The 26,494-nt window shown below is 41.6% G+C and overlaps 1 protein-coding gene across 1 annotated transcript in view; it reads right to left on the bottom strand.

The window, feature by feature from the left end:
- Nucleotides 1-18,554: 18,554 nt before the first annotated feature.
- LOC147641661 (myosin-9-like) overlaps nucleotides 18,555-26,494 on the bottom strand; it is a 74,705-nt gene continuing 66,765 nt past the window's right edge. Inside the window, exons 31-39 of the mRNA XM_086797936.1 lie at nucleotides 26,220-26,426; nucleotides 25,669-25,815; nucleotides 25,490-25,560; nucleotides 25,299-25,398; nucleotides 25,167-25,223; nucleotides 24,930-24,986; nucleotides 24,760-24,840; nucleotides 19,477-19,559; nucleotides 18,555-19,322 (exon numbers count right to left, since the gene is read on the bottom strand). Coding sequence (XP_086654062.1) covers nucleotides 19,199-19,322; nucleotides 19,477-19,559; nucleotides 24,760-24,840; nucleotides 24,930-24,986; nucleotides 25,167-25,223; nucleotides 25,299-25,398; nucleotides 25,490-25,560; nucleotides 25,669-25,815; nucleotides 26,220-26,426 — 927 coding nt within the window. The 3' untranslated portion in view covers nucleotides 18,555-19,198. The remainder of the gene's footprint in view (nucleotides 19,323-19,476; nucleotides 19,560-24,759; nucleotides 24,841-24,929; nucleotides 24,987-25,166; nucleotides 25,224-25,298; nucleotides 25,399-25,489; nucleotides 25,561-25,668; nucleotides 25,816-26,219; nucleotides 26,427-26,494) is intronic.

The following is a 26,494-nucleotide window of genomic DNA, read 5'->3' as shown; positions in this document are numbered from 1 at the left end:
TCAAATTCCGTCCAAGTGGCAGGGCGAGTTGTCAAACTCATCCACCACTTGTACGCTTTGCCGGTTAATGAGAGGCTAGCCTCTACGGGCTGTATACGGCTAGATTGCTGTCGCAGCGCGTGCAAATCTGACCACTTCACTAGAAACATATTGACTGAGTCCTTGTTTCTCTCCTTTTCCTCGTCACCAAAACTAGGTGGCTTTAAGTCTTTTAATAATGACGAAGCTGTCGCTACGGACGACCCCGTAGGCACATCGGCCTGTACTCCTGCAATTACTGGTGAGGCTACGCTCACCCTTGCCGCAGGAGCTCGGCTACCACGAGGAGTCGGAGTACTAGCCGAGGCGGCTGTCAGTGCATTAACCGTGTGGAGATGCTCTGTAGCATCGTGACTAAATCAGCCTGGACTTTACCCATAGTGTTCAATTTGGTATTAAGATATTTAAACAGTCCACTAGAGAGCTCCGTCTCTGTCAGGACATCAGCAGGGTCCAATAGGTCATAGTCGTCGTCATCATAATCCAAGAGGTCCTCCTCGGCCTCCTCGGCGACGTCGGTGTTCATGTCCTCTGGCTCATCGGCCAAAAAGGGGTCATCAGCCAATGCGGCCGCTGCGGGCTCGCTGGGTCCTAAGGCGGGGTCAATAGACGAGGAGGGCGCTGGCAGATCACGAGTGATCGACGAGCGCACTCCGGACCAAACAACGGTCGGGCATATACGGCCTGACAATTCGGTCGGGGTCAAACCCGCGACCGAGGACAAGAGAATGGAAAAACCTAGAGAAGTAGAAGGCGGTGGGGACACACTACGCCTAGCAGACATTTTAATCTTGCAAAAAATAATGCGAGAACTCGGAAATTACTAAAAAAAACGCTAATAAAAATGAGCAGTGGTGGAGAGAGAATAGTCACCCCCCTTTACGGTCGCCTGTCGATTTGTGTTGCGTTGCGAGCCTCTACAAGGACGCTTCCAAGATGCTCCGATCCACGAGAAAAATGCCTGCGATGCTGCTTGCTGTGTGTGACGGGGAGAGAGAGTGAGAGAGAGAGAGAAAGAGTTCTTCCCTTCAAATCTTGGCCCTCCTCCCTCCACACACTCCCTTGTGGAGATAAGGGTGAGAAGATTGTGGATGAAAACCATCGAGTGGGCTCCGATCCCCCGTTCACGCGCGGACTCTCACGATCCCCTCGAACCACGCTCTGATACCAGTGTTAGATATCCGTAACGCCGCTACGGGCGTTACCACAAGAGGGGACGGCCTGTGGCTCACCACCCAGCCATAGAGGAAGAATGAGGATTGCCCCTCATCCCCCAGGCTATATAGTGTGTGGCCTGCCGTCCACACTAGCCTGGCCGCCCATGACTCCGCATGGGCGTCCTCTCCCACTGAACCCCGGATATGGCCATCCGGTCTGCCGTCGGTCACAGGCATTACAGCCTACATGACATTACCATTGGGGTTTCTTGAACACACAAACTCTTGTGTACGTGCTGAATGCACAAGAGTGGTTGAGTGACTTGCTTGGTGTTACTTGGGCCTCCATTCTTGTCAAACTTTAGGTGAAGCTGTTGGGGTTAAAGTTGATAGCGAGGTTGTCTTCACTTTGTTCGATTTTGGCAACCATATGATGCATATGATGGGATTACCATCATAGTATCATTGTTGTTTGAAGCACGTACATAGGAACCCATCTTTGAGTGATGAACATTATAAATTGGTGGTTGATGCCTTTGGTGCTGAGGTTTGTTTCTTTAAACAGGCTTAGGGAAATTTTTGATGCGCTTGGGAATCAAGCTTTGGTATTATCTTGGTAGTACCCTTGTGCTTGTAGTAATCTTTTTGGCACCCACACTTGTTGACTTGGTGGAGTTCTTTGAGAAACTTGCATAAGCTTTTATGGACGGTGTTGTGGAGTAATTTTATTTTTCCTTGGCCTCTGAGTGCTACGTTGAGGAAGAGGCTTTGATGATCGCATTACCAAAATTGGATTGGTGCCTTTGTAGTAGATTTGGGCTACAAGTAACATCTTCTCCAGCCACCTTTTAATACCATTAAGATACCTTGATTTGTGTTCTCTTGGTGGATTTTTCTTTCTGGTGGAAGTGGAAGGTTTTGGGCCCTCCTTCACATTGGTTGGCGTTGAGGCTGCAGGTTTGAGACTCATGGGCATTGTTGATGATAAGGTTTGAGTCTCTTGCAGAGTGGTGTTACTGATGTGGAGGCTTTTAAGCATGCATCCCCCTCTTTTGGTGAGGATTGTCGATGAAGAGGCATTGGCTCCAGGGCTTTTCCTTTGAGTTCCTTGCTAGGGATAAATGGATGCGCATGGAGAACTTTTTCAGGAATAGCTGCCGACGACTACGAGGTTTTGGCATTAAACTTTGTTGGTGAGGATGGAGTTGAAGGACTAGATGCTTTATCAAAGTCTATCGTTGTTGATACAGATGGTAGGCCATTGTGTAGAGGGGCTTCTGTGGAAGAGGCTTGTAACCTTTTGCGTTCAACATCATAGAAATCCATTAGGGTTGGATCCTATTCCGTGCAGTATTGTATTGCCAACATCATAGAAATCCATTAGGATTGGATCCTATTCCGTGCAGTATTGTATTGCCAACTCTGTATCATTGACCGTCATGAGATAACCCTATCGCTAGCAAAAAACAATGGTGCTTGGGCAACAATAGTCCATTTATGTCCCAAGATCAAATATGCTTCCAACACATACTCAACCATAAAAAAAACTTGTAAGGGGGTTAGTTTCAATATACATTGTATGTTCAAAGTACCCCAGACATGGCATGTTCAAGTCTTGTGTAAATGGAATTCTTTTACGATTAGCTGTAAGTGTTGGTTGACCTAACAAATCCCATAACTCGAGGGTCATGAGATTGTGTTCTCTCGAGTTGGATAAAGTTGTGCTTGCATTGTGGTGATTTTATTGGAAATTTCCAATCCAATCATAAATTTTTGGAATATTCTTAGTAAGGTATGTTGGAAGTTCCAACTCTTCCAAGGTCTCGTCCTCCCATAAAAGAAATTGCACAATGCCTGCAGGAGTGTTCAAGGCGACTGTTTGCATGGATTCATCAAGTGAATACAACGAGTCACGTATCCAAGTTCCACCAAGTATGACATTATACTCAAGGGGATCTGTGGTAACATCATGGAATTTAAATTCCACATCTCCACCGATTGTTTAAGTAGCATAGCTAAAGTAACCTTGAACTTCAATATTTTGACCATTGGCTCCTCTTGCAAGACCATTGTCTTTAGGGATGAGTTTAGGTTGTCCCAATGACACCCGATTGTTTGAGTAGCATAGCTAAAGTAACTTGGAACTTCAATATTTTGACCATCGGCTCCTCTTGCAAGACCATTGTCTTTAGAGATGAGTTTAGGTTGTCCCAATGACACCCAAGTGTCTAATGTCATGGTGTTATGACTAGCTCGAGGGCTAATCAATGCGCATTTGCGCGTAACATCATTGCCCACAGGGAAACTAACCATACCATGATAGAATCTTCATCAAGAAGAACCATGGATGTTTGAGTTTATGTTTTAGCTTCAAATCCTGTTTTTCGGTTTCATATTCCCATTCACTCTCATTCTCTTTTTGGCTCTCAGCTTTTTCAATAGTACCCAATGTGTACAATAGTACACTCGGTCCTTGATAATTCTAACTGAGGTCTATTTGGAAAGTTGTGAATTCTCACAGTTATGTCCTATGTAGCTCTTTATGTCTTGATATAACTCATGTTTAGCCTTTAAAGGCGCAAGTGTTGATGCTATGCTGTCTTCACCCCCCATGAGAGAAGAGCACTCCTCCAAATGAGGATTTGACAGACTACTTTAATTTCACAAGGGATTCATCGAATTCCTTACGTGCTTTTTCAACCGTATAATTCGTGCAGTCTGCATCTAATGACTCTTCCATAGACAGTACGTCTTCCTATTGAAAGGGAAAGCGATTCTCCTCAGGTTCTTGTATTTTGGTTGCTTTTTTAGGATTGGCATTATGAGGTTCAATCACAATCGAGGATCCTATATAACACTCAACTATGATAAGCATGCTCTCCTGAGCTTGCTTTTTGCGTTCCGCATATGTCATATAATCATGATTTTCAATTGGGAGTGGTTGGGCGGATTCTAGTTTCTTGATTGGTCTATTAAGTGCACTAAGTGATGAATCAGAACTTATTTCATCCTCACTAAAAGTGACGTACTAGAACTTGTTTCATCTTCTAACTTTCTTTGGATCGTCAGGTTTTCATTATGTTTGCCCATGCGACGAGATCGAATTCAGTTTTTTAAATCATGTGTTGCACATGTGGGTGTTATGGTTTGAATGGTGGTCTTTGAGGTGGATGCTTTTGCATCATGTGTAGCTTCAAACTCTTTGGGTTTATGTTTTCCACAGGTTCCTTTTTCTTGTCCTCTCTTTCAACCTTGGTTTCGATAGTTTATTGTCCCTTGTTTTTCTTGGATTTAGAAGGTTTTGATTTCTCTTTTGGTTTCTGATTTAAAGCATGTTCTTCTACCCATTTCGAAGTGTTATATTTTACGTTATTTTTTACCGTTTCTCATGCCCTCGCTTGCAATCGCGTAAGCACATTCAAGGGTACCATGGACAATTTCCCGTTTTGTACACTTAAGATGTTTCTAGAGTTGTATTCTATGAGACACGTTACAGCAGTGAAGCAACTCGCCTTGGGCAATCTTTGAACATGTGGTTGATGCCACAACGTTTACACAGGGGTTGCAAAGTGTCAGTGATTGTGGGAATGGAAGTATTCAAAACTGTGCAATCTACCACCTTGTGCGGTCCAAGACAATAGAAACATTGAAGTGTTTGCTTAACTGCTTTTTGAGCAATTTCTACCCTTTGGACTGTTTCTTTTTAGTGCACGGGATATGGAGGTTTTGAGTCAATTGTTAATGAATTAGAACATTGGGTAGTATCATGACTAAAGGTTTTGCAATATATGCAGTACAAAAAAATAGGTACCTTCTTGTATGCACAATGGGGATTGGCATGGTCGTATAGTGATTGCACTTAACACAAGGCATTTCACTCATCACTTGGAGAGGCATTAAGGATGTTTGGTTTTGAACAATCTCATCCTCTCTTAGAGATGTCGATTGAAAGCTTTCAAGCAAGGCTGCATAGAATTCAGGGAATGACAATTCCGAGATCGATGTTCTTTAGCCATTACTTCACTTGGTTTAGATGAGGAACATCTCGTATCATGATCATCTTCCATCATGTTGTCATCTAAATGTATTGCTTCTTTACAACATTGATCAAATGTTTCTAGATTGGATACAATGATCAAGTTATGTAAACGGTTATTCTTTAAGCCCATCATGAAACACATCTTCAACTGAGAATCGTTTAATTTTTCCCAAAGATGTTAGCCATTGGATTCAGTGAGAGTGTCGGCCCACGTAGTACCTCTATCGTTGCCATGTCTGACACTATCAATTTCTCCATAAATGAGCAAGTACACGTTTTTTTTTTGCTTTTTAGATTTTCTCACAGCCGGTTATAGTCTCAAAAGGCCTGGCGTACTCTTCGTTGGGTTAAACGAGTATCCGTTTGCCCTAATTAGCTTAGGCGCTACACGTACATGAACGACCTTAGATATATTTTTTCAAAAAAGTGCATGCTAGTATCATCCCAGATGGAAGAGGAGGTCTCAAAACCTATTTTCCACCTGAAGAAGATGAAAAAATTTTCTAGGAATTTTGTCCTATTTCATAGCCCGTTTTTAAAAGTGAACCAAAAGGAATTTGGAAAAACTCTGTATGAGAGAGTTGTGGCATTTTTGGAGTACTACAACTTTCTCTCTGAGTCTTTCGTAATTTTGTTGTTTAAATCCTCAAAAAGTAGCCCGAATATGGTTTGCAGTCATTTTTACGCTGTTTTGGGTGATTTTAGTGCTTTAAGGACCGTTTTTTACCTCAATTTTTGGGTCGAATTTTGAGGCTACTAGTTAGAGGGGCCAAAACGATCAATTTTGACCTCAGACGGTCAAGACCAATTTCAAAGAGCTCCATGTCAACTTTTCGATGAGTACTAGAGCGCCTTCATCGAATTCACGGTTTAGGAGATACAGGTCCTTTTTTTTGTCGATGGACCCCTTTCACGACTTGAACTAGCAGAGTGCATTCATGGCGGCATGAAACAGACCACGGATTTTATCAAATCTGATGAAACAGTAGGGGCTCACAGTCTTAATGTAGCTTGAACTACCTTCCCTTGAATCTCCACTCATGTAATGGTTGGATCTTGGAGGTTCTTGAAGGTAGCCACCAAAGGGATATACTCCTCTAGTGCCGTACTTTTTGACAATATGGCTATGGCATCCTCTTCTTTTACAGGTCCCCTAATGCGAGCCAATTGTTACTCTATGGCATCTTCTTCTTCTAAAAGTTCCCCAACGCTAGCCAATTATTATGCTATACTCTTCTATAGGTGCCCCACCAATGCTAGCCAATATGGCTACAACATCTTCTTCTATAGGTGCCCCAATGCTAGCCAATTATTGCGTTATACTCTTCATTTTATTAATGTGTGCTTAAAAAAAGTCACTGTCTTTGATGTCTAAGACAAAGTGTTGTATTTTTAAGCTTATTTTTGAATTATTTTATTTTTCCCAAACAATTTCTCTAGCACCCCAAGTACCCTTAGATGTACCTTGTGATGCAATGCGATGGATAAATCCATCCCCTAATCCTAATGCAATGATGGCTAATCTCTTTTCGTCCTGGCTTACCCAAATGTTCTTTTCATTACCTTCATCCTCTGGGCACCTCTCTCCCACTAACATGTTGAAAGGTCATGGCCTAGCTGTCTACATACCACATGCATAGTGCCAAGGTTAATGAGATCATACATAAATAATAGAATACTATGGACATTATCATCCCTCCTCTACCAATTTTCATGGCTTGGAAGGGATTAGAGTGGTGGAGGCTAAGCATGCAGTGGCGTGAACACTATTGGGATGGGTGACCTCTCAGGAAGTGGCCCCCAATTTCCAACATGGTATCAAAGCCAAGTTATGCATGTTGGGATGTTGTTAGCAGAGATGGTCGTCTTGCCAATCCCTCTCGGTGGAGCTAAACAAAGGCCAAACGCATGTACGACTAAGAAGGCTACATCATGATGGTATGCTCGGAGTAATCACTAGTAGCAGGAAGGCATATGCTGGAATAGCCAGGTGACATCTCTATGAGAGCAGGCAGACCTCTAAGCCAAGTGTCGTTAGAGCCTATGGGTACGCTACATCTTGGCCATCGAGGGAGGGTGTTGGAAGGTCATGGCCTGGCTACATCATGCTAGTATGCCACCCGGAGTAATCACTAGCAGCAGGCAGACATATGTTGGAATAGCCAAGTGACATCTCTGTGAGAGCACGCAGACCTCTAAGCCAGGTGTCATTAGAGCCTATGGGTGCCCTACATCTTGGCCATCAAGGGAGGGTGTCGGAAGGTCATGGCCTGGTCGTCTACAAACCACATGCATAGTGACATGGTTAATGAGATCATACATAAATAATAGAAGACTAGGGCTATTATCATCCCTCCTCCACCAATTTTTATAGCTTGGAAGGGATTAGAGTGCTGGAGGTTAAGCACGCAATGGCATGAACACTACTAGAATGGGTGACCTCCTGAGAAGTTGCCCCCAATTTCCAACATAACAATCCCCCAAAGTGATTCCTTTATTAGTAAACACTTGACTTTGACTTGCAAGGTGTGAAACCCTTCACTGCTAAACTTTTTGAACACAAATGAGGTTGCCATCGTATGCAAATAAGGTGAATGGGAAGGATGTGCCTCTCTTTTTTTGCTACCTTGAAGCCTTCTTGAATTGCTCGATCCTTTTACCTCCCTTCTCCCTCTCTAATCTATGCTTGTTGTGGGTAGAAGTACACCTTCACTTGTTGGAATATTTGAGAGGGGAAGAGCTCTAAGCTTTCATTAGTTCTAGCCAATGCTTCTCAGCATTCAATGAAGCTTTTTCCCACACTATAAGGTCCTTTACTTAGAAACAACTCTCTCTCTCTCTCTCTCTCTCTCTCTCTCTCTCTCTCTCTCTCTCTCTCTCTCTCTCTCTAATCAAGAATGATGGGTTTTCTAATCTTTTCTTGTTGATCTCACTAATAATGTTCGAGTTAGACTTAATAAATGTTTTCCTAATCTTATCTTCTAATATCCAACCCTTAGCTAGGCATTCAATGAAGCTTTTTCCCACAGTTCTTGGCTATAAGGTGCTTTGCTTAGAAACAACTCTCTCTCTCTCTCTCTCTCTCTCTCTCTCTCTCTCTCTCTCTCTCTCTCTCTCTCTCTCTCTCTCTCATCAAGGATTATGGGTTCTCTAATCTTCTCTCGTTGATCACTACTAATGCCCTAGTTATTCTTAATAAATTTTTTCCTAATCATAGCTTCTAATCCAACCCTTAGCTAGGGTTAACCTAAGCCCTGATACCAAGTTGAAATTTGTGGGACTAGAGTGGATCATAGAAAGTAATAACCTCCATGATTAAAGACTAAGTAAACCACTTAAATAAGGATTAAAGAATGCTAAATTAAGATATAAATCAAGGCACTAATCTCATTGAAAATTAGCTCTCTAATGAGAGAACCCAATTACATGATTTTATAGCTCTCAAAGGATCTCTCATCCACCAGATACATGCAGCCTTATGCCATCCATGTGTCAATAAATGCCCACACTCCATGTGCCTCCTTGTGCTTTCCATACGTTAACTTTTTGACCATTGACTTCACCTTTACAAGTAACCATATGATACAAATCAACCTTTGAGTTAGGACCCTTAGTCTTTCTTCCTTCCTAATGTCATGCTCTCCCCCTTGCTTTATTCATGTTGTACCCTCCCCTATCGCTATTTCAACATCCATCATCTTTTAAGTACTTCCTCTTTCATTGTGCCTATAGGCATGATTAAAAAATTCCAAGGTTCCAATGTTAAATAGAGTGACAAAACCCCTTTACATGCTATAGGTGCTAGAGTCAGTAACTTTTATTACCACCTTGGAAGGCACAAGTCTGGGTTAACCTAAAGCACACCATGTTTCATTCCAAGGCATCATGTTATGGGTGGCACTTGTGTCAAAAAGAGAAAGATTATGCTCAAAACCATTGTTTGTGGTCATTCCACCCAACTTCTCCCTTACCACAATCCTAAGGCTTGGCACTAAAAATTCCATGGGAACCATTGCATCAAAGTCCAAATGTCAAGTTCAAGGGTGTTGTGTTTACAACCACCTTATAGGGGAGTATGAATTACCATAATGCTAATGGTAGCTTTTGCTCCCAACAATCATTACAATTAGAATCTAAAGTCTTAGTCAAGAAAGCACAAATGATCTTGTTGATGCTCTCAACTTGGGGTAATAAAGATATTACTTTCAATGAATGACCAAGAACTATTTTATGAAGAAGGCCATACCTTCATCTTGGGTAATAAGGATCTGACTTTCAATGAGAGTAACCAAGAACTATTTTATGAGGAAGGCCATACCTTCATCTTGGGTAATAAGGATATGGCTTTCAATGAGAGTAACCAAGAACTATTTTAGGAGGAAGACCATACCTACATCTATGAAGTGTGTCCCTTATTAGTTCCAGAGGGCATCCAAATCTAGTGATAATGTACTCATACAGAAACTTGGTTCTGGATCATCCACATGCCTTCTATGTCACTTTTTCCTTAACCCACTTATTGGAATAGTTTGTGCGGTAACAATGATGTATCTGGTGCTTAGGTACCCCTAGTTTTTGGATCGATGGGTCCGACAAAGTTAATAAATATCCCATTTTCCAAAATGTCATAGAGAAATGATTGGAGTTAGGAACATTCTTTCCTTTTGTTGGATTATGGTGAAGCATTCAATACATCTTTTCACAAATTAAATTTCCTGACCAGAGTAGGTAGGGCCACAACTTGGAGAACATTTTGGGCATGTGTTAGCTGTGAAATGTACACCCACTACCCCATAGTGCTTTATCTAGAACTAAGGTGCATTCATCTTTTTTGACACACCATCTCATGATTCCACCTTGACCTCATTTGCACATTTACTCTATCAACTACCCTTTTGAGACGAGGCATGACCTCTATCAAGGTGAATAAGCTTTTCATAGGGTAGTCCATTAATCAAATAATGAGCATTTTCTTCTCCCCATTTGAAAAGAAAGATGCAACAAGTCAAAGTAATGAATCCAAAAATGGTAGGCCATGTATTGATGGATCTATTGAGAGTTGCATTGCACTAACCAATATGTCTATAAATGAAATACTAGGTTTTGATATTAAAATATAATGAAATAAATAATATCATGGAGTTTATACTTCATTCGATACATGATTGAAATTCACTCAAAAGTGGGAAAAGACATAACAAGAAAAGAAATCTAAGAATAATTTTATCATGCCATTCTACAAAAATCAAACATCATAGATCCTATGTTCCTTTGCATCCTTCCAAATTTCAAAAACTCGATCTTGTTCAACATTATCCAACACTAGGCTTGTTAATGATGCTCACATTAGATCATTGAGAGTCTTGATTGATAACATGGTTCACGTCACATCCTTTATCATGTTTTGCTTTGAAAAACCCTTCACATGTCACAATGTTGTCCTGGATGACAAGTTGGACATGTTGGCACCATCCCACTAATACACCAACCTCGACGTTGGCAACAAGGCAACACCGTCTCACTAGTAGAAAGCCACCAACAAATAAGATCTGAACTTGTGCAAAACAAGGCATGAGTATCAAGCACACCCATTAGTTATACATGATAAATGATCAACATGTTGTGATCCTTTGGGCATAGCAATGTGAAGTAGAACTCCATAAGGATCAAAATTCATCTTGTGATCCTTTCGATTACACATGCCTTGTTGACAAGGTAAATAAGGGCTTGATGAGCTATACAGAACACAAATTTGCGCGCTAAAACATAATGGCAATACGTTCTATTGCATAAACTAACCCTTCCCTCTCAATTGTGGTATAATTTTAGTCTACATCATTCAACTAATGTGAGTAAAGAAACTTACTAGGAAAGCCATGTTGTGCTAGCATGTAGTAAATGCAAATGTATCAATGTGTACATGAGAAATGATATTCAAATTGGAAGGCCTCATTATCGACACACTTTCCAAAGCTCATTTGAGTGTTTCACACACTCTTTGTCACTCTTATGTCCACTAAAATTTGGTACATAGGTCTACCTATGTCAGCATAACATAGAAAGATAAACCATCTATAGTAACCTTCCATGAAGTGTTACTCTTGAAAATGGTGGGATGTGGTAGCTTAAGGACTAGCTTGACATTATTGTCCTCTATTGAAATTTCATTGTTAGAGACAATGTGTCCCAAGATTACTTCATGTTTTACTTAGCATTGGCATTCCAACAGAGGTGAAAAGACATTTGGTACAACTCTCAAGCACCTTTCTTAGGTGGTAAAGAAATGTGAAAAGACATTTGGTACAACTCTCAAACACCTTTCTTAGGTGGTAAAGATGTGCTTTTCCACATGGAGTTGACATAGAGGTTGTCCACGAAAACTTTAAGTAACTCTTGTAGCTTCTCCTTGTTGTAAAGCTATGCACATGAGTCATTGGAATGTTCTCTATGTGTGTTGGTTAATCCAAAGGGCATGTCCTTATAAGCATATATACTATTCTCTCACAAAGCCAAAGGGCATATCCTTGTAAATATACAACCTATTCTATCACAAAGATTACCTTGTGATGGTCTATCAAGTCTATCATCACTTGATGTGATCACCTAGAAACATATCTACAAAGATGTAAGCTTCTTTGATTGCTTATCTTTCAAGCACATATGTTATGTGTAGGACGATAGATGGTCGTTCTTCATGGGATCTACCATTTTTTGAGCTAAAACCCATGAGCTCCCAAGCTAAGGTATCACAAAAGAGGAGCAATTACTAACTTTTTAAGAAAAATCACATGATCCCACCAACATGGTTATCCAAGAAATATGGATATATTATTAAATTATGTATTTTTTTACATTCCAAGAAAGAAACATTGATATTACATGATGGCTAGAAAACAAGCACAACTGAATATTAGGAGTTACATGTGAGGGTGGTATGGAGAGAGATTGGTGGATTTAAGACACGTGAATGTAGGCATATGTAAAGGAGATCATGCCCATGTAAGAGACTCCTCTCCACACACTTAATCAACAAAAGTAGGCAGGACAAAGAGTTCATAGATTTGTACAGGAGATCATCCCTAGATACGTAGTAGGATAGACTTAAGTAATGTCACTGAAAAAAGCATAAGAAATAGCTTTTAAACTTATCCAATTGTAGATCTAGATCTTTATTTTTTAAAATTCATAGGTAAATCATGTTTTCTTTTTGTAAGATTTAACCTATTGAATACGCTCAAATGGCATTTTTCCTTTGATTTGAGTGGTTGGATGACTATATTTGGACATTAGATGTGAGAGTTATGGGGCAATTTTAAAAATTGTCCCAAGTACTTTCGCTAGCAAAAGTACTTGGGCTTGCCTTCTTTCACAAGCTATCCCAAGTACTTTCTCTAGAGAAAGTACTTGGGCTTTACTTCTTTAACACCATGTTATCCTAGTTCATGTGCATGTAGACGAGATCTTGCTATCTTAGGGACTCCTCCTTAAGTACTTTGCCTAAGGTGAAAGTAGAGAGAAAAAGGAGCTCATGGTAATGTAATGGAGAACATAGCCATGCTAGGGACTTTTCCCTAGGTACTTTCTACGAGTAAATAGGGAGGATATGGAGGTGATGTGTGCTTATACAGGAGGCCATGCCAAGAAATTCTATTGAACATGTATCCCCACCAACCCTTTTTTCTAGTATGTTGTGTAATTTATTGGATAAATATATGAATTAATGCATGTGGAAAATTTTAGCTCGGCATTTTTAACTCAGAGATTTTAGATCGGTAAATGCGCATACGTATCCTTCACCATGGTGGCATCAATGTTCTTGAGGTTATTGCACACATATACTTTACCATTCTTCTTAATGACTATCAGTATTAGTAGAGAAACTCGATATGCTTTATTGATGAATCCCACATCTATGAGCTTTTAAAATCTTTGACCAACTAAGAGTGCTTAGGGATTTATAGAATACAATCTCTATTTCACTAGCCTTGCTTTGCCCTCTCCATAACACGATGTGTTTTTCGGTGATACACCTTCATAATAAGCATACTTCTAGGCAAAGCAATCCTCAAACTCTTTCAACAATGCGGTGAGATCTTTCTCCTCATATGGCGTGAGGTTTTTTGTAATGAAAACTAGCTTAGGATCCTCACCCGATCCATCCTGTGATATTCTACGCCCTCCATCACAAAGATTCTTTGTTTTATCAACGCTCTCTCATATTATACGTTTTTGTAATGCTCAAGAACAAGTCTAAGGCCATCCAATTTCACAATTTCAACCAAGTTAAGCTTCGCTTCTTTTTTAGCATCTGCTACTAAGGCTGTATTTCTTTTGTGATGTGCGGACTGAGAAATTGTAAGAATATCCATGGTGGCCAAGGTATGAATACAATTCTTAGAGTCTTCAAACTAAGGGAGAAGTACAAATTCAAGGTCTTCTAGCCTATCTTCCATGACTTGTTGCAATGTTCGATGAACACGTTGACTATAGTGGATCTAACACTTATATTTGGTTCCTCTCCCAATAGCCCTCCACTCATGGTATGTACCTTCCCAAGGATATGATCTCATCTTTCAACCAAGCAAGTTGCTCTCATGTATGGGCATCCTCAGATGATGTCATAGGAACACGAGTGTTGAGTGTAATTTATCACAACAAAGGTGTGATGGAACCTCACACTAGAGGAGGCATGTTGGTCTTGCAATGGTAGCATCCACAAACTTGACCACAAGATTGGTCTCTTTCATTGGAGATTTTTTCTCAAGTCTCCCTACATTTCTTAGTGATGATACTAACACCAACATTCCCTCCAAAATTCAAATTCAAATTTTGATGGTGTATGTAACATAGGCGTGTCTCTCATTGGTCTCTTTCCACTTTTCTCACATGAGAGGGTTTTGGTATAAGATACGAGAGAAAGTTTTCCCTCCAAAATTCAAATTCAAAATTTGATGATATGTAACATAGGCATGTCTCTTATTGGTCGATATCCCCTTTTTTACGATTGGGTGGCGTCCAACCAACTTTTCACTTCTTGGGTGGCTTTCAACTAACTTTTCACTTCTATAAGATTGGGATATTATTCAAGCAATATGATGCAGATGATGCCTCGCTTTTAGTGGCCAGCTTAGGTTTCACAATCATAATCTTGAGAAGATGATGAAGATGAAAAGCTTTTATGGTAGTATCCTCTCCTCATTCACTTTGTATGGTGACTCGGTTGTCGCCTTTACCCGTGCCCATGGCTCTCCGCATTTGGCTCCTCAATGAGGGTTTTCTTTCCATTGTTTCCTCCTGTGAGGTAGCGGCCCTTGATTGCTCAGGGGCTTGAGAGTTCCTAGAAGTTGCCAGCCACTCTTCTCCTTCCTTGCATATTGGTGACTGTATTCAGGGAAATTGACTAAATGAACCCCACTCACTCACCTAGGGCATGCTTGTATGGTTTCGGTGGCACACATCACAACAAACCATGTCTCTGTTGGGTACACAAGTAGGTGACCCTTCGGATCGCTCACAATTACTAAGCCTTCCACACAAATTTCCTTTGTATTTCATCCTCAATAGGTTTTCCATCGAAGTGGTTCCCATCTTTCTTGGGTGCTCATGAGCTGACATTGTTTTACATCCATGAAGTTCCCATCAAAATTTATTATACCTCTCAACTAAGTTGCTCGAAGATGTTTTTGGCCATAAAGTAAATTATGAAGTGTCAAATCCTTAAGCCCTTCCAATCAACCTTTCATCATCAAATCTCTTTCTCTCTTCACCCCCTTGAGTAAAGATATCTCACCCTCTAGCAATGTAATCTCTTACAAATTCACCATCGTGCTGCTTGACATTGTAGAGCTGGTCAATGGGACTCCATCTTATCCCTTTGCATATAAATCCAAAAGTAAATGTGAGTTTTAGGGCATTAAAGCTGGCCTTGCCCTTTGGCCTTAGTCATCCAAAGCATTGTCCCCTCCAAGGTTAATTTAAACTTGGTCCTGTTCATGACCAACGTTGAGGGAAATAGGTACGAGGGTTTTGCCCGAGCAGCTCTTAGGACGCTAGAAGCCCAAAAAATAAGGGGGCACTAAAAGCCCAAAGAACAAGGCTAGTTCAAATATCAAAACTCATGAGCAAATCTGGGAGAATTAGGAATCCTATAAATGTTTAACCAAATTCGCAAAGCCTTTCTAACATGCCTACAGTAAATTCTACTACTGGTGGGGTGGAGATGCGTATGGTGGAGGTGGAGGTGGAGGTGGAGGTGGAGGTGGGCAATATACCACTGGGTGTAGAAAGTAGTGAGGTGGAGCCCTATGGTCATAAGGATCGAGAAAATACCTTTTATGGCATAAAAGCTAGCCTTGTCCCAAGGTTAATTTAAAAGCTACTTGACCAAAGGCTTCACAAATTTGGTTAAACGTTTCCAATTGTGGAATAGGATACCCACTTCCCTTAAATTTTCTTATGAGTTTTGATATGTGAACTGGCTGCCTTCTTTGGGGTTTTGACGCTCCTTGTTCTGGACCCTAGGAGCTAGTGTTGTTGGGGCGAGTGCCATTAAAACCCCCCTCCCTATTTCCCTTGCCATTCTGAACATGCATTCAGTGAATTCTCCTATGAAGCTGGGTGTTATCCCATCAGGTGAGGATAGTAGAAACCACCCAACCTTGTGGAGTCATAAGTATGGGGATAGAACCCATGGTGGCGACCTCTTATTGGCATGACAACATGTCCAATGGGTTAATGTGACTCGATGGGATCTCCTAAAGGAGAGAGATGATGGCACTTTGCATGTGTCCCAGTTATGTATGTAGGTCTAGGGAGTCAAAAGAGACGGCATCAGATAACCTCTTGTGTGGGTGCCTACATGTGTGTTATATGAGTTGCGGCGATCAACTAAGTTCGGGGGGGACGAAGTTTCTCTCCCCCCTCTAGCCCAGTAAGGGTCAGGGTTTTTTGCGGTAAAAGTGTGGGAAACAGCATGTGTTGTGTGTGATGGTGGGGTAAAGGTGTGGGGAACAGCGCGTGTTCTTTGTCTAGGAGTACGCTTTCTAGGCACAACCAGATCTTCTCTAACCTCTATCGTCTCGGGCTGCAACGGGGCTGCAGCATCATTTGGGTCGTGTCCGAGGATTGATTAACTCAAGCTGCCTAAGTGGTTGGGGTCCAGGAATAATACCTCCCAAATGTATACCAGTAAGCACCTGTTCAGTTAGTTTACACTACATAATAACCCTCCCCCAATGAGGCACGACCACATGTTTTCCAAGCAAAAATTCAAAAATTCATCGCGAAGTTGTTTTAACGGCTGTGTCAAAAGTTACAGTACTAACCATTCCCAGAAAGGAATAAATTTCAATGCGCAGAATGATGCATTTAATTTTGCACCTGCATGCATGTGCACTATCTCAACAAAATTTTTTAGTGCCCATCAAAACTGCACATCCTATGAGAGAGGGTTTAACAATTCAATTACTTATGACATGAAAGACAATTGGCATTATTTCTTCACCACCTTTTTATATCGATTATCAGGACAACTCAGATAGCGTTGCCTTCACAGTATTCGCCAAAAAAAACTCAGATAGCATTGCCTTCACAGTATCAGGACAACTCAGAGCAGTATTCGCCAAAAAAACCAATACAAATCACATGAGCTTAATTTCCCTACTAGGATCCGATGTGGAACTTCCCTTCATTCAAAAAAAACTCGTCATAAAATGTGCAGCTTAAAATGATGAATATTTTAGTCTAGGACCCTAATTCAACGTCAATTCCAGCTGCCAAGCTAATTAAACAACCTCATCATACCAACTAGCTGCTCACAGCTAGACACGGTTATAGCAAGAATAACCTTTCTTAACTCTAGCTATACTATTCACAGATTAAGCAAGTTGGACAGCTCTATTTGAATGCACCCCGCCATCATCTTCCAGCCATGCTATCCGACTGTACCCACTGCAATAAGGTGGTGGTTGGCACTGCACCAATCTGTAGGAGCTGTCTCAATCAGCTTCCGTATGTCTGGACTTGAGTCCAGACAGCATCCGGACTGTGCTGACAAGACTAGAGATGGGTGTGCAAAATCAAATCATGGCCACAGGTATACCTTCGACTCCAGAGGTACAAACTAGAGAGGAAAAACTATCATATGTATCCCCAACACTTTCAGGTGCACAAGGAACCAAATGTGCTGCGGATGCATGAATTTAAGTGGGAGTGTACGAGGATCTTCTTTTGGGTGCTGCACATGCACATGCCGAGAAGTATAAATTGCGTCCAGCCATGTTAGACATGATATGGAAATTGGAGCTGGTTGTCGCAAAACCATCTGCAGTTCTTCAGACCCATATGCAAGGCCATGCCACACGTAAGAAGACACTCTTAGTTGAGGAAAAGCAAGCCAAATATTTCAGCAAATATAGAGGGAAAATAAGGAGCATGTCATCTTTCAGACTTTATGCTACAATTCCATGAAATTGTACACAAATTAACAAAAAAACACGTCATTTGGATGCATTTGCAGTGTTGACACACTACACTTCGTTTGGATGTGTTTTAATAGCACTTAAAAAGTGCTTATAGATTGCACCATAGACATTACTTGGCCAACTCACGTGTATACATTGCTTGGCCAACTCAAGTGTATACAAACCCACAACGCTCCCAAGCTTTGCATGCACAGGCAAAAGCATGCCCACTGTACTTTCTTTAGCCTGGAAATACTCACAAGCTTTCAGTATAAATTCCTTCAAAAGGAATGGGCCTATTATAACTCCCCCCCCAAAAAAAAGGATAGTATCATCCATAGCTTACTAGGCCAAATCACCCTCTGTAACGCCTAAAATAATGCTAAAATCAGAGCATCTTTATTGAAAACAGCCAAAATCTTCCAACTCCCCTTCACGAACGCATGTGCCTGGCCCGCACACATTTGAACTTCAATCGTTGAAACAAACGAGCAAAACAAATCATCATTTAAAATCACCTTGCACTTCACCAATCCCGAGTCTCTACATGTGCAAGGAACTAACTCCCTGGAGACTGTTGCCATAAAACGAGCAAACAACATCCTCTATGCCAGGGGAGAGCCAAACTTAAATACAACATGAGACAATTGAGGGATGCAATGTACACCCACACGTATCAACTACATACCTGGCACCAAGCAATCCGAATCCACAGGCTTCTTAAGAAGAAGCTTGTGTTTTGTCAAAAAAACAAACTCACTAGGACAAGATCCAGGCAAACACGTTACCAGCATCACACACAACTGCTAGCACCTGGAGCAAGAGCTTTTCAGCTGAGCCCATAGATCTGGTCATGTATTGAAGAATAAATACCAACTTTCTTTCATTTATAAAAAAATTTACAAAGAGATGTCAAAATCTCATCCACTATGATGAGAAGACATGTAAAAGATATATACAGATGTGAGTTGGTGATATCTGTTACACAACTCATTCATCTCTAAAGAATCTGTGGCAAAAGGCCCTCAAAAGCTTTCAAGATATAATCTGCGTAGTAAAATGTACAAATGCAAAACTTGAGCCAGAACAAACCAGGTCGGTCTGGTCAGCCTGCAGGCACTATCCAAAGTCAACCCAGCAGCAACCTTTAGTCAGCACGGGCCCTTGCACGTGTGACTTGACCACCTTGCCAATGCTCTTTGCTCCATTTGAAACTGCCAATAGCTCATCAATGGAATCAGAAAATAAATTTGAAAGTAAACACCATCTAATTGATCGTATGGATGGACCAGAGAATAAAGAATAACTGAGCTCTATGATCATGACAAAAAAATGAGAGAAGGATTGTGGAAGGGTTGAGAGCCATTGGGAAGGTTGAGCAACAACTACAAGTGCCTGCTATTTTACAATCATTTTACAAGTGACTGCAGGAGATGGGGTTATGCAGTAGATTCCAAACTCTTGAAAAAATGGCGAGTCTGGGCATCTGATTCTAGGCTCGATCACGCTGCTTGGGTCTGCAAGAAGAAGAAACCAGGATTTTCTCGAAGAACAGCAGGTGGGTCGACATCAGATAGGTCAGCGTCTGGCATTGACTTTGATATATCATCCACAGAAAAGGGAATGCTGCAACCAAAAACAGAATAAAGAGTACTAAGACATACTAAGACAAAAAAATCTTCCAACATCACACACACAAGCATATGTGTACAAGATCTAGACCTTCAAGCCAACATACTATAATCCATATTTGAGACTACTATGTGAAGTTTTTACAAACCTTGAGTCATCATCCAGTAAGAAAGAGTTGCTCACTGCATTGTTTGAATCTTCTGTCATCAAAACCCTCATATTGGCAATAACCTGGTAAACACAACAAGTGTTAAAATGAAGGATACAAAAATGCTAAACCAAACTAGTCTTGTTGACTGACCCATAAGAATAGAAGTTTCAATCAAAATGGACACAAAATGCAACGCTCCTCATATAATATAAACTCCTGATTTAGAATCTGAGAGAGGACAAATCACAATCAGCCTATTACATTCTATACTGTCTCCACTCTCGCTTCACACGTTCTAGCCTTTCACCTACACCATGAGCTAGATCCTACCTGTTATGCTAGGTATACAGCACCTTGTCCAAAATTGAAACCCTACCTAGCTTAAATGCTGAATCCCACCCCCTTACCTGATCTCTCCACAAGGCCATCCAGCAAACCTTTTCCCACACACACATTTGCTAAGGAACCTCCTAAAGCCTCAACTTCACAAACAGGTAGTAGGATTGTTATATCCTTCAAATGTACAGGCTACAGGTTTTGATAAGTATTTATTACATCACGCTGGCATAAAAATTGATTAATGCAAGACATACTTGACAACCTCATGAAGCCACGGCTATTAATAGACTACAAGGCCTATATAAAACCAGTGGTGTGCATATAGCAGGGTGATGAGCCAACAACATGTGGATTTTGGTTTAATTTGGCCCTTTAGGCAGCTTGTGTCTGGCCGCCTCACTCGCAAACTCTCTCACATCTAGTTTTGTTGTATTCAGGTAACCGTGGGGTAAGGGTACTTTCTAACAGTTGCCATCTACGTCTAGGTCTAAGTCTAAGTCTAAGGGTGCCAAGTCATGCATTGTGTCTCATAAGTATGCAACCCGCTTGGATTATTCTTTGTACAAATGTCCAGGTCCCAAAATGATTATTAGGGCAAGTGTTGGGTGCTGGGCATAGTCAAGTACAAAGTCTGAATAGGGCTAAAACAAGGTCACCGCGAAACGTTTCACTATTGAAACAAAACAATGCTGAAACGATTTATTTTGGAACAAAACGTTTCAACACCAGGTAGGTGGACAGTGAAATGTTGGACCGAAATGATCATATACATAAAATGTGAAGGTACTAGCCAATAGTTATAAGATGATACTAGCATATTTATCATCAGTAAACAAATAAGACATACAAAAGAGAAGAGAAAAGAACAAATATGATGAAAGAAGGAAAGAGAAAAAAAATATTTTAAAAAAAAAGATAAAAAGCACACAAAATCACAACCTTTTTCCCCACATGAAACGATATGGTTTCAATATGCACATGAAATGTTTCAACATTGAAACGTAAAACGAGTTTCATAGCCACCAAAACTAGTTTCATGGTGACCATGGGTTGAAATGATCAGCATCCGGGCAGCCATATGGACACAAGGAATATTTGCAAGCACCAAGCATGGGCAGTAAGGACAGATTTTGGGCAGTCAAATGTGTAGATCCACATGTCCAAGTCCCGAAATGGTGGAGAAATAGGCTGCCATGAAAGGCTGTAGGGCTGACCGACCTAGTCATAGGGGTCCTACATAGGATGCATGTTTTGATATCTCACAACCTTGGAGCAAAACGCTACCATCAAAAGTCATCAACAAAGGCTCGCTGTCCCACTAACACTCTCAAGGTCCCCCACCGCTGGTCAGTGTATTTGCTAGATTGCCCTGGAAAGATGAAGACTATAAAATGACTTACTTGCTGTTCACTGTGTGGGACTGAACTGTACCTGTTGTAAATTCTTTTGGGCCACCCCAAAGAGGTGTATTTGCTGTCCCAAGTAGCCATCCTGCTGCTTCCCCGAACGCTCCTCGGAGATGCGTTAACATGCACAAAAGCCGCCAGGTGTTTTCCTCTCCTTGATGCCCTTTGGCTGAGAATAGATTGCTCCACATATAGGCTATGGCAAGATCTCAGCCCCCGAAGCCCCTAAATATATATGGTACATGCCCCCGAAGCCCCTATATATATGGTACATGGATGTGGCTAGGGTTGGCAAAAAGCACCCCCATGAAAAGGTGTGCCTAGGGCACACTTCCACATGGTACTTTATGTCCCACCAGAGATGGGCGCCCCGTTTTGGTCTCTTAAGATCCCACTTAACCAGACAATACCCGTTGCCCCTTTTAGGTCCTGGTGCCTACGGGCTGTCCACAGCCACCATGGCCCCAAAATGATCATTGCTAGTATCACAATATGGCTTTTACACAAGGCATGACAAATTTGCCTGGGACTTTGACAAAGACTTGACAATGGACTTGGTTGTCCCACACACTTCGACCATAGGTCTAATAAGTGTCCAATAGGCCTGTACAATGTTACATCTTGCAAAGAGGGTTACATATGACTTGTACCACAGGCATGACAAGACTTAACCCTAATGACCTAGATGGCATCCAAACTGCGCTATATTCCGTTACCTCCATACGAGTATAGCATCAAATATTGATACGGGAATTCATTAGTATATCGTTTGTCCCTCAGGACCAACAAGGGGCAGTACAGGAATATTAACCCATTGTCCCGATACTGAGGGAAACCCATGAAAAAACCAGATGCCAGGTCTAGGGTCCAGTCAAGTTATACGCAAGTCCCCCACAATTATAACTCATATTTAATCCACTTGCAAGTTGTAATGATGTACATGTGGCCCAAGCACTTGTTAGGCCCGTGGTTGGGCACCTGGTTACCGGTCAGGTCATTTAGGATTAGCAACGTCTACATGTGCGAAAGCCCTTTCCATCCAATGTGACTAGCAAGGTAAAGGATGATCAATTATGCTTTGAGGGGCTATGGGCCAGGGTCAAATGCAACCCATGGGCACCGAATTGGGTGCCCACAATACATGGAAAAAGGGACTATGGACTAGGCAAAGGAAGGCAGCCATGAAAAAAAGCGCGAAGGAGGGGAGGGAGGGGGGTTGGGGTGGTGTGGGGTGGGGTGGGGTGGGGTCATTTAGGATTAGCAACGTCTACATGTGCGAAAGCCCTTTCAGGTCATTTAGGATTAGCAACGTCTACATGTGCGAAAGCCCTTTCCATCCAATGTGACTAGCAAGGTAAAGGATGATCAATTATGCTTTGAGGGGCTATGGGCCAGGGTCAAATGCAACCCATGGGCACCGAATTGGGTGCCCACAATACATGGAAAAAGGGGCTATGGACTAGGCAAAGGAAGGCAGCCATGAAAAAAAGCGCGAAGGAGGGGAGGGAGGGGGGTTGGGGTGGGGTGGGGTGGGGTGGGGCGCAGGGGGGGCACTTTTTGCATACTTTGTCCAATTTACTGAAAACAGCTTGTAGGGCTAGCCGACCAGCATATTTAAGCTGTATTTATAGGTGCCTTGCAAACCATCTCTCCCATCTACAAATCCCTCAAAGTCCAAGGCATGTGCTTAAGCCCCATGCATCAAGGAGAAGCATTAACACAAGCAAGAGGAAACAGGTAGGTTTTCTAGCCCTCTGTGAGAAGAGAAAAAACCCAGGTCATCAAGCATCTCTACAGGGCGCCTATGCACAGTTGTATGTACACAGCTTGGGAAACCACTAAGCCAAGCCCATTCATTTGTACTCATTCAGTTGCAGCAATACAAGCAAATACTCTCTTCGGAGGAAGGGCCCTTAAGTGGGTGATTGGGACCCCATCGAGTGTACTGTGTATGCTTGCTCTGAGCACCATCTGATCCTCAGAGATACCACATACATTGTACATGGTTTTGTCTCATAGGCCAGTTCTCTTTGGCCTGAGAGAGACATTAATACAATCTTTCTTTCTTTCTTTCTTTCTCTCTCTTCTTGCTCTCACCATAATCAACAGTTAACGCACACCTAATCATGGTTAAGAAGACTTCCGCTATGCCACATGTAACAGTAGCAGCCCACTACTCCTACTTCACCTACCTCTGCCACCTCATTTCTAGCACCTTTTCCAACCTTTGAGACAACTCTAGCACCCACAGTTGGTACCTTGTTAGCTGGACTTTCTCCGATTTTGAGTCAAATAACATATTTAAATGCTTTGGCTTTGTATGTGGCAGAGGTTTGTTGTCTTGTTTGACTGTGGCAGCACCGAGGACATCATCATGAAGCAAGTTGCTCGGCATGCTCGTTTTGAGTTGACTTTCATTGACCAAACGGTAGCGGGAATGCATAACTTAACATATAGCAAGTAGAGTTTGAGCGTGATTTCTTGTGGTTCCTCCCCTTACAGGCATAGTCAAGGGAAACTGGGACACGGATGCGGATGTGATGAAGTTCATGGTTGGTTGTACACACATGTAATCACATTATGACATGAATTTTAAGGTTTATGAGAACATCAGGGGAATAAAATGAATATCAATTGATGAAATGGACATTTTCTTAAACATTCATGTTGATCTTGGTGGAAAAAACTCTGAAATGCATGGTGTACTGGAAACAGCAATCCGAAATGTTCCCCCTAGTGGCTCAAACATTTCCGTGACAGAAACGCGTCGGCTCCTTTCCTACCTTGGAACGTGTTTCAGCCCTCTTGGGCACCCGTTTCCCATAACAAGGTTCACGGGTGTAGATGTGATATATTGGACATAAAATGGTTCCATGAGTATAAACTAATACTGGATTGGGATAGACACTTGTTCAATTATGGCTAATGTTACCCTCTTGTCACTCTAAAAGAGGGGAACCAAACATCCAGAAATTTCCTCTGATCTCTCGCATCATTCATTGAAAATGGCATGTTAAGAAGGGTGCTAAACATACTGTAATTTATATTCAGTCCAATAATATCAAGACCAATGCCCCATAAAAGTACAAACCCCTCTTTGCCAAGTTCCAAAGATTGTTCTAACGAGAGACGACCCCCCCCCCCGCCCCCCACGTCTACCCCCATCTCCTTAGGAGGACACAGTAACATCGATCTTCTCTGAGGCTCGGAACCAACCCCCCGCAGAAAACAAGTAGGTTCCTCATCGCCTCAGCAAGTCTCCAGAGGTAAGGCTGGAACAAAAGTTGGAGGAGTTGCTACAACCAGGTTTTATCTATGCGGTGGTCTTAATCTTCAACTAGTATTTATGATCATGTTTATCATCCTAAGCTTTGATCCACTGTGAAACTTAACAAAATGAATCAATCTAATTGTTTGCAAGGAAATTCTGTTGCCAAACAATTGCAAACAAGCTAGCCATTGTTTTCTATGAGCATCCACCATTATTACTATTCAATACGACTGGAGTAATAACTGTTCTCATCTTCATCCTCACCTCAGAAGAAACACTATGGGTCCCATACTTGTCATCCCAGTACATAGTGCTGATACGATAAAGTTGTTGTATGCTTAAAACCTGCATCAAAAGAATACAACTCATGAGTTAAGAATTACATTAGTAAAACCTTTTTAAACCTATAACAGCAATTAACAATCATCACTCACAGGACAAAGATCATGTGTTATCTCGTCCAGTGATTTCTTTGGTTTCTGATGTATAACCTGCCAAAGATATGAAAAGGTTAAAGCATATTTGATTGCTTGACAACCCAACCCAAGAAGCATTCACATCAACAAACGCTCAAGGAAAAGTTTTATAAGCATGTGAAACTTGACCCAAAGAAGGTAATTTTATAGCAGCAAAGCCGAGGGTTTGGTTAATAAGGGAACAATGTAACTTACCAAAAATCCCACAGCCTGCCTTATATGTTTCAGCTCATCCCAGGATGAGCCAGCATACTGCAAAACCCATATAAGCTTGCACTCAGTAAAGGTTCAACCAATGCCCCCCACTCCCCCAAAAAAAGATGTTACCTCCTCAGAAGCTTCATACACCCAGTGTTCCAATTCTGCCAAACCAGCCTTGACATACTCCCCATTGCTAAATGAGCAGCATTCTCTTCGCAACAGAAGACTGAAATAACAAGAGGCATGGCATGATCCCAATACATTTTACCATATGAAATTTAAGTGCTAGCAAAATCGCTGTTCCTCATGGACTTTACCTGTTGAAAAGCTGAACATTTATGTAAGAAAATATCTGAGTAAAAACCTTCCTGACAAAAAATGCTGGCACCTGAGGCAAACGTTTGAAAGAGAAGAGGGATCAATACAACTTAAGACTGGCACAGAAGCGATACTTTGAGATAAAAGAAACAGGATCAGGAGGGTGAACAGTCTGTACATGATTAGCTCGCATAGTGCTCAGCAAGCTGCTCAGGCTTTTAATGATGCTGTGCCAATGACTACTCAATATCTGCTGTGCTGTACTACTGGCATGCACAGACCTTGATGCAGCTTTGCCTAACGTCGCCCTTGAAGTTCTAGGTGCCTGCAAGGAAATTGGTGATCTCAATACCATCTTGATGAATGTTTCCATGAGAAGATCTTCAGCAGTACTGTGTGCAGAGTTAATAAAACACTTGTGATATGAAGGTTGGATAAGGCACTTGCATTCAACCAGATTGCTAGGGTAACAAAATACCCCCCAACAACAGGCGTTTAGTGCTGCAATGTTTCTGATGCCTATTAAAATTTGGCAAACATCACATGACTACATATGCAGGATTCTACTGTCAAGACTTTGTGACACCCAAATTGTGAGCAGAGAATACTGGAAAAATCTCCATTTACACTTCAAGGGATAGTCGTCCAGACTTTCAAATCATTTCTTCAATAGCAAGCATAAAACAAACCAAAAAAAAATGCTAAAACCAAATTAAACTGTCTGCAAACCTGGATGCAAAGCCCAAGTAAAGGTGTTATTTCTTTCTTTAGGTTGTCTCGAATCATTCCATAAATCTTCTCCACATATGCAGTGAGTTGTTGTTTAAACAGCAAAGCAGGATATTTTGCCTCGACTTGCCGCAGCGCATCTAAGCCACCTATAACTCCTCCATTACCAAAAGATATGCCACCACTAGCAGGGGAGGAACGAAATCCCTACAGAAAAACTATGTAAGTGCCCACACCAACACCTGACAGAGAGCCTGCACTTCTGACATGAGATC

The sequence above is a fragment of the Cibotium barometz genome, chromosome 1, assembly GCF_041138505.1.
Source record: "Cibotium barometz isolate CiBa-2024 chromosome 1, ASM4113850v1, whole genome shotgun sequence".
Lineage (NCBI taxonomy): Eukaryota > Viridiplantae > Streptophyta > Polypodiopsida > Cyatheales > Cibotiaceae > Cibotium > Cibotium barometz.
Note: the sequence above shows the minus strand (reverse complement) of the source record. Positions and strands in the feature narration are given on the sequence as shown.